Source organism: Astyanax mexicanus, chromosome 5 (genome assembly GCF_023375975.1).
Source record: "Astyanax mexicanus isolate ESR-SI-001 chromosome 5, AstMex3_surface, whole genome shotgun sequence".
In the NCBI taxonomy this organism is placed as follows: Eukaryota; Metazoa; Chordata; class Actinopteri; order Characiformes; family Acestrorhamphidae; genus Astyanax; species Astyanax mexicanus.
The window spans coordinates 43,337,781-43,347,415 of record NC_064412.1 but is presented as its reverse complement, the minus strand read 5'-3'; the positions used below and the strand labels follow the sequence as shown (position 1 = coordinate 43,347,415).

At 37.1% G+C, this 9,635-nt stretch overlaps 1 protein-coding gene across 1 annotated transcript; it reads right to left on the bottom strand.

Annotated features, from left to right (window-relative positions):
• Nucleotides 1-1,632: 1,632 nt before the first annotated feature.
• On the bottom strand, nt 1,633-7,961 carry dph3 (diphthamide biosynthesis 3). The gene is made up of 3 exons (XM_022675507.2): nt 7,795-7,961; nt 3,028-3,102; nt 1,633-2,020 (listed from the first exon to the last, which is right to left on the bottom strand). Exons 1-3 carry the CDS (start codon nt 7,900-7,902, stop codon nt 1,952-1,954), a joined length of 252 nt encoding a protein of 83 aa, XP_022531228.1. The 5' UTR covers nt 7,903-7,961; the 3' UTR covers nt 1,633-1,951.
• Nucleotides 7,962-9,635: the final 1,674 nt, after the last annotated feature.

Sequence of the window (9,635 nt, the reverse complement as noted above, 5' to 3'; positions counted from 1 at the left end):
ACAGGATCATTGTCTTCCATTCAAACCTCTTGACCACCACGGGCAATTTTTTTCCAACTGTAAAAAATTTAGTTTTGGCAGTGTGTCTTCGGTCATTTTCTTGCTGCTTAATGAAGGACCATTCAATCAGTTCGGATGCATTTTTCTTACATGAATTAACAAAATATTTCTGTAGCGTTTTGAATTCATTGTACTGCTACGCAAGCAAGACAATCAACTGCTGCAGGGCCTGTTCGAAGTTCCCAATGATCGTCCGAATGATCCAGAGGAGGTATAAAAGAAGGTCATTGGGTCAGATGACACCAACATTTTTTACTCTGTGGATTTGCTTGGAGGCAGAAGAACGATCAGTAAAACTCCATGAACCCCATCCCAACTGTAAAGCATGGGGGGGGGGGACTTCATACTTTGGGGTGCTTTTCTGCAAAGGGGAGAGGTCCCTACCTTCAGTAAGAGCACTGAAAATGGATCATGGCTGGGTTTTCCAGCATGACAATGACCTGAAACACACAGCCAGTGTAAATAAGGAGTGTACCAAATCTTAAATTTGATCAAATACTTACTTATTTTATATTCTGTCTCTTAATTCTTTGTAGGTGGGAAAATGTGCAAAATCAGTGTATCAAATACTTACAGGGGTTGGACAATGAAACTGAAACACCTGGTTTTAGACCACAATAATTTATTGTCCTGACAGACAGTTGAGTTCTGCCGTGATTTGGGCAGCCGTGGTTTTATGTTTTTTGGATACAATCCGGGTTAGCACCCGAACATCCCTTTCAGACAGCTTCCTCTTGCATCCACAGTTAATCCTGTTGGATGTGGTTGGTCCTTCTTGGTGGTATGCTGACATTACCCTGGATACCATGGCACTTGATGAATCACAAAGACTTGCTGGTCACAGATGCACCAGGAAGACGTGCACCAACAATGTGTCCTCTTTTGAACTCTTGTATGTCCCCCATAATGTTGTGTGCATTGCAATTTTTTGTGCAAAACTGTGCTTTTACCCTGCTAATTGAACCTTTGCATTTCATTGTCCAACCCCTGTATTTTTTCCCATGTAGGGAAAAGAACACCCTACTTACAAGAGAGCTGAACAAATGATCCCATGTCTTACTTCAGTTTTCTGATTTTTTTGTCCCCCCAATGCAGTAGGTAGGGCTAAGCTGCTGTATGACTGGCTGGTTAACATCCATTCTGATGGTAACAGGTTTATGTGTGTACACATTTGTATATAGTGCATTTAGTGTCTATTGTACTTATTGTCCGTTCACAAAGTGGTTTTGTTAATAACCTCTGCAGTAACCTTCATGTCTTTTACCTACACTAGTTGTCCCAATAACTTTGCTGAACTGAGTGAGTGTCACTAACTGGGTGTCACAGAAATCCTTTCTACTGGGAGCAGAAGTTTATATCAGTGTATTATGTCAGTGTGTTATTTCAGCTTTTTATAACCGTCTCCACCAGGGAGGTGTGGTTTGTTACTCGCCAAACCCGTTTGTGTGTAATAATTTGTATGTGAACAGTGTGCGTGGTGTGCGCCTGCAGAGATATGCTACCCTTCTGATGATTCAGCAGCACCCCCTGATGGAAGTGCTGGAATTGCATCAAAGACATAACTAACACCGCTTCGAATTTTGCAGCATTTATTGTAAAATGAAACGTATTTATATAAAATATATTTTCACTGAGCATCTACATTAAAATAAATAACTTTTTAACATTAGCAACATTAACTGACTGTCCATGTGCAAAAACACTGCCATTGTAAATGTCTTGAAAAGCGAGAGAACGGAGAGATTGGAAGTGTCGTATCTCCCCACACTGTAGTTCTACAAATACAGTTAGTTAGTAGCGTCATTTTGTAGTGGAGCTGAGGGCATCAGGTCCAAGAGACCCAAACAGTCTCTACCACCTGGACCAGTTTATATCTGCTGATCCATCATCTCTAGGCCACCTCCAGTTTGGTTTCTGATGCAGTTGGAGCATCGATGACTTCCCCGCACATAAACTGCTCCTGTAAATGTAAAGCAGAAAAACATTTTAAACACAGGGTGCAGGTCATTATCAGAATACTGTGCCTCTTCACTATCATAACCTGAGAGGATGAATTAAGATCTTCATTTGTTTTGACTATTTTATTTTTAAGCCTTCAGACTAGGGCTGACTGATATAAAATAAGATCACAATATTTCAGGCTATTTTTGTAAATGCAATATTATTTTATTTATTAGTTTCAAAACTACTACTGCAACCAACCAAACAAATATAATCTATTTGTCTATTTGGTGAATAGTTACTTACCAAGAATTTACCAAGATTTTGTATAAAAAATATATAATAAGGTAACAAAATAAGGCAACAACAAAAATCTACCACAAAACTGAAGTGCAGCATATTTAGTGTATGTACATAAACTGCAAATAAAGCAAATATAGTAAATAGCAAAACAAAATAGATATTTCCACACAATATGGAGTTTATTTTCTATAATTTAGATTCTTCAAAGTAGCACCTTTTGCTTTAATGCTAACTTTGCAGACTCTATGCATTCTCTCAGTGGCTTCTTGAGGACATTCTCATTTTAGAAAATAATACAAATAAAGAAAGTTTGTCCAAACATTTCATGCTACGATATGGCACACCCCTACTTCAGATTACACAGCAATCATATTTTCCAGCTTAATCCATTTTTTCCAGTCATGGATACTGATGTACTGAGTAATAAAACAATATTGCACTAGCTATAAAGACTCCAGCACTGGGCTGTGGAACAGTGAATCTGTGTTCTGTGCTCCTTTAAAATACGATGTTTCAAAGTCATAATTAGCACAAGCTAACCTGAGTGTCAAGTGTAATACAAAGATATAGTCATTATTTATATCTTTTAGAATATAGCTTAAACTATATCCACTTTTACAATATACTGAACAAGCCTATTACTCACTGTATAAATACATGTTCTTGATGCCAACAGCCTGAATGATTATGTTTGATATTACTAACAACTGAATGTTAACTTGCCTTGTCGTAAATTACTTTAACTATTAATGAGCAGCTCGGACAGGTGGCCACCTCTTCACCATTTTCCAAATCCTCCTGCAAGAACACAGACAGTATGAGGAGGAGGTTAAACAGACAAACAGACTGACAGGTACAGCTTGTTTATTCACATATCTACTACAGCAGCTCGTGAGTGAGGTTAGCTATATAACCTAAATAAGGGAGAAAAGTTTTAACACCAAGATGTCAGAAAAGCAGCTTCATTTGCAGACTTTGTTTAGCCAGTGGTGGACAGAAAACTAATAATTTTTTTTTTTTTTACTGCACTTAAATATTCTTCTGTGTACAATAGGTGTTGCCACCATTTAATCCCATTCACATTATATAATTATTCACTCGGACCCCCCCACGTTTAACATAAAATATTTTGTAGCCTGGTTATATTTGCCTGTTATTTCGTTTTTTTTTTTTTTTTTAAATTAACAAATTTTTGTTGCTATATCTTATTAGTTGGTGTAAGGTGATTGATTCAGTTGCCTTCTAATCAAAAACCAGAGTAGTGAGAGAGAGAGAGAGAGAGAGAGAGAGATATAGAGAGAGAGTAATGTGCAGCTGCTTGTGTGTTGAACTGTGGTTAAAAGTTTATCTTTGTAAAGTTTAATTGTGTAAATACGGGACATTATTTCTGCAGAGCCCAGTGAGCTGTACAGAGCTAGAGCTGCAGAAAAGGGAGCTGTGTCAGACAGTAAAATAGTCATTAAATGAAGTCACTTTTGTATGTGCTTCGGACGTCCCTTCTAACTGTAACTCCACTACAATTAAAACTCAAGTATCTAAATATAAAGAGTAATGGATGTGTGCATAAAAACCAAAACACGTCAAAACAAAAGAAGCCTAAAGGTAGAATTCCAATCAGAGTGCATACTTAAGTGTGTTCTATTCTGAAGGCAGCTGCCTAGCTGAGCAGCATTTTTAGGCAGCATGCCCGCGCTCCCGAGAAAAGGACTGTCCCATTTAGAAGGCAGCATATAATCCTTCGTGGGCAGCACCCTTATTTTACCCCAATTTAGAAGGCAGCATGTATTCCTAAATGCTAAGCTAACCCCTGCTATCATGCAAGGAGAAACCCTGCTTGTAGCTAAGCTAAACCCTGTTAGATGGAATAACTGTAGATTAACCTGTAATTCAGTGATTTAATGTGTAAATAGTGGAATAGTGGAGTTATGACTGTGTTCTCACTGTAACTAATTCAGATTATTTTGTCCACAGGTATTAACGAGATTACCAGGCCAGGAGCGGCTGGAGGCATGATTTCCTTTAAATGTAACAAAGTTTTCTCTCTTAACATTATTAATTTTGCTCGTTTTCTTTTTATTGTCACTATGTTTATTATAGTTTCACATCTGAACTAGTGGATATGGGTAAATTTCTTACTTTAATTTGCAAATAAATAAGACATTTATTAAACGTGTTATGTTTTTGTTTTATGCAACTAAAATTAAAATAAACTAGCTGACTGTGTATGAATGTACTATTGTGTGAAACAGCTTAGTTTGATGATTTAGTTTTTTCGTACAAAATATTTATTATATTATGGTTACATTACTCATGCATTTCTACAAAGCAACTAATCAGAAATAAATAAATAAATAAAACTGGCCATGCTCTGAGTATAAAGTGATGTAAAGTGTATAAATTAAAATATATCAAGAATGTTTAAGTTGATTTGTAATATTTAGATTAGTAACTTGTTGCACATTAGCCGCCGCTGATTTGAGATTTATCCTGAGGTAAGTGGTTAATAACTCAAATTTGTAAACAGAGCCCACAAGCACAACACGCTAGACATGATAATAAACATTTATACAGACGCCGAATAGCCTGCCGCCGCAATCCCTAGCCCCCAGTGCATTTATATGTACTGAGGAAGGTGTTTCACACACCTACACTGCTCAAAAACAACACAATGTAACTCCCAGTCAATCACACTTCTGTGAAATCAACCTGTACTGTTAGGAAGCAACACTGATTGTGAATCAGTTTCACCTGCTGTTGTGCAAATGGAAGAGACAACAGGTAGAAATGAGAGACAATAAGGATATAAAGATATAAAGGAGTGGTTCTGCAGGTGGTGACCCCAGACCTTTCTCTGTTCTTATCCTTTTTGGCTGATGTTTTGGTCACTTTTGCATTTTGTCAGTTCTCTCACCATAGAGGTAGTATGAGGCAGTGTGTCTGGAGATGCCGTGGGGAACATTCTGCTGCCTGCAACATCCTCCAGCATGACAGATTTGGCAGTAGGTCAGTAATGGTGTGGGGAGGCACAGACCTCCATGTGCTCGCCAGAGGTACCCTGACTGCCGTTAGGTACCGTGATGAGATCCTTAGACCCATTGTGAGACCATATGCTGGTGCAGTGGGTCCTGGGTTCCTCCTGATTATCCTGCAGGTGGCTGAAGTGTGTCAGCAGTTCTTGCATGATGAAGGCATTGATGCTATGGACTGACCCACCCGTTCCCCAGACCTGAATCTAATCCAGCACATCTGGAACATCCTGTCTCTTTCCATTCACCAACATCACACTGCACCACAGACTGTCCAGGAGTCGACTGATGCTTTAATCCAGGTCTGGGAGGAGATTCTTCAGGAGAACATCCACCGCCTCATCAGGAGCAGCCCAGGTGTTGTAGGGAGGTCATACAGGCACGTGGAGCCAGCACACTACTGAGCCTCATTTTAACTTGTCTTGAAGAATTTCCACTGAAGTTAGATCAGCCAATCATTTGATTTTTCACTTTGATTTTGAGTATGATTCCACATCCAGACCTCCATGGGATAATTTTGATTTACATTGATCATTTTTAAGTAATTTTATTCTCAATGCATTCCACTATGCAATAAATAAAGATTATTCATTGAGATCTAGGATGTGTTATTTTAGTGTTCCCTCTTTTTCCTTTTTTAACAGTGTATAGTAATCACAACTCTACCTATTTTTACACAGTTTGGTTTGTTACAAGCGGCAGAGATGTAGTAATGATACAGGGCTGTCACACATTACAAATATGTGCTTTCATGCTGAAATACTTTGTATTATGCTCTTTAACAAAAAAGACAGACATATGGTATGGTACATTAATTAAATGTTTAGATTAATTTATTTTATATTTACATGTACATACATACATACATACTCTCTCTCTCACACATAATCTTTGGAGTGGGAAACCATGTCACAAAGGTTGGAGGGTAAAAAAAAAAAAAAAAAAAAAAAAAGCCTAAAATATTAGGAATAATTTCAAGAGTCAGTATATACATTTTTACAGGTAACCTAAGATTAAAACCACATTTTCCTTATGATCTCTTTGATTTTGCTTTTTAAATCACATTTCAAAAGGCGCTTTATATATGTACAATAGCTCATCACATAACCAATTTTCAATACTTGAGCAAACATTTTTAGTGTAAAGAAATATTTTAAAAAGTTTTAACTTTTGAGATTTCACAACACAGATCCAGATTTACTATATGCATGATTAACATCATACTACATAAAAAATGCATTTTATTTTGAAAATACTTTTGTCACAAAGATTTTGGCCACTGGTGTTATCAGGTGTTATCAGATATTGTTAGCTCTGTTAAACTTTCCCTGGGTCACGGGTTATCAAAGAATAAGCATCTCAAGACATGAGAAGGTGAGTCCTTACTTGCTCATTTTTAATTATTGGTGAAAAAATATTTTTTTATCAAATATATTGCCATATGTCTTTTATTTCATTGATTTAAGTAGTTACACATGGTCTCTTGACTGTCAATGAGGCAGGCTTTTCACAAAATCCTCCATTTTCACTGGTGTTACAGATGTGTAACCTTGTGGTGTTTGGCCTTTTTCACGACTTTTTTTTATATTAAAAGTATCCTGCATGAAATGTTGAAATCATTCATTCTTATATCAGTAGTTAAATTTTCATGGTTATTGGACAAAAATGTATTATTATTATTATTATTATTTTAATAGTAAAGGAAGATGCATTTAAGTATATGGAAAGAAAGGTATATTTTTGTTATTTTCAGTGCTTGTGTAAAAACATACTTTGGTAACATGTTAAGTTACATTTAGCCACATTGTAATTTCAATTAAAATAAATAAAATGAGGACAAAATTAATTCTTCAAGATGGGATAACACCAGTGACAAATTGACCAAGAATTTGCATTTTATGTTAAATATATTTATTTAATATTAATTAAATATTTATATTTATATATTAATATTTATATTCAAATCTATTTGAAATTAAGCTCTCCTTTTGCATATTTGGTAAATGGAGTTGTTAACAGACATTTTAAGGTTTTTCTGGGACAAATGAAATAGATTTTTTTTTAAATGTATCCACTTGAATTCCCACTCCAAATGGAGAATTACCTATATATATATATATATATATATATATATATATATATATATATATATATATATATATATATATATATATATATACACACACACATACATGTCTATGGACGTGATGACGTAATAGAGAGCTGAATTTGAAGGCAATGATTAAGTTACCTGGGCAGCTGCTTTCTGAATGGACCTCAGCTATAGTTTTGACCTGATAAAACAACCCATAATAGTAACTACTCTAATAACTGGGCTTTCTATTATATATATAGGTGTGTGTATTTCTAGGCTGCTCTGGATGATAGATAATAACTCGGGCAGTAGCCCAATAAGCAGTTTAACTAGCTCCAGACTGCTCATGCCCCCTGTGTAAACACTTACCTTGGTGATGGCGAATCTGTCTCCACACGGACACGGGAAGTAGTAGGTCTCCGTTTCCTCGTCAAACTCGAAATCCTCTATTTCCACCTCGTCGTGATAAACAGACATTTTAACCCAGCCGGCTTCACTCACACGAGCAGCGTGACCTGCCGTCGCAGGACTGTGACGTAGAAGATGAGTTTTGCCAATGTACCCACCCACCCACAGCACCCTCTCTCCACCAGATGCCGCTGTTTCCCACCGAGTACCATCACACTGCTGCACATACACCAATCAGACAGAACATGATCACCTCTTTCTCTTCTACATTAGCCATGCTATCAGCTCCACTGATCACTTGGGACACTGTGTAGTTCTGTAATTAGGGCCCGAGCACCGAAGGCGCAGGCGAAAATTTAAAAGTTCCATAGAGCATGGGCATGGGCGTAGTTCAGGAGCTCCATAGCGCCACCAAACGTCGGCAGTAGCCGGGATGAAGTTTGTCCAATGTGCACCAACTTTGGTATGCTCATTGACCTCCTCATAAAGAACAAGGATCACTTGGTTTTATTTGACTCCGCCCAACAGGAAGTCAGCCATTTTGACAGGAAGTTGCAAAATAAAAAGTTTCCCGCTGGGTTTCGGAGGGGTTAAAATGTTTGAAAACTCCTAATATTTTACAGAGCTATTTGGCTTAGGCCAAACTTTGACCGTAAGTTGGAAATTTGTAAATTCGTGTTTCGTCAGCTCTCTAGCGCCACCTATTTTATATCACATTAATGAAAAGCTCTCAGCCTCTTGATAATTGGCAGATTCAATTAGTCTTTGAAATGATTTAGAAATATTCTGTTGTTTTTCTCATGTGTAGCTAGAGGACTCTATAGCGCCCCCTATTTTGTTTAGGCCATTAAATTAGCTGTAGCTGTCTCAAAATTTCTCCAATATTCTCGATTTTTGGCAACAACATAGAAATTATCATCCCGCACATATTACCTATTGGCTTGTATTAGCTCCGCCCAACAGGAAGTCAGCCATATTGAAATTTGTGGAAGTTTTACACATTTTTCACAAACTCATTCAAACTCCTCCTAGATTCTTTGTCAGATTATCTCTAAATTGGGCTTGGATAGGCTCCAGACATACATGGTGATAAATTGCGAAGGAATAGTCGATAGCTGAAACGATGACGTAATGGCGGGCAGTTGATTTAATGGAGACACAACACTAAACCAAATAGAAACATTAGCATGGTCAGAACACAGCTGCTTGGAAATTCATGAAACTTGGCAAAAACATAAAAGACATCATTACACACATTTTCAGTGTTGATATGATTGACTCCGCCCAACAGGAAGTCGGCCATTTTGAAAAATGTGCATTTTACACACATTTTTTGCATACTTTGTCGAACTCCTCCTAGGGAACTTGTCGAATACGCTTGATATTTGTCAGCAATAAACTACTAACACCCCTAATGATAAATTGCAAAGGAATAGTCGATATCTTAAACGTGGACTAAATGGCGGACAGTTGAATTGCTTCAGATGCCCCATTAAAACAGGAAGTGAATACATTCTGGTGCTGGTAGGTGTTTGAGGAGGTTAAAATGGATGAAAACTTACGAAACTTTACAGGCCTGCTTGATTTACGTGGTCCTTTGATCTGAAATTGAAATTTCATATATACATATTTCATTGGCTCTATAGCGCCACCTAGGTTTCAATGCATATTTGACATTACGAGGATGGTCAAAAACTCTTGAAAATGGTCAGATTCCATAAGACCTAGAAACACTTTACAAATATTGTAATAATTTTTTCATGTGTAGCTAGCAGACTCTACAGCGCCCCCTAATTTGTTCG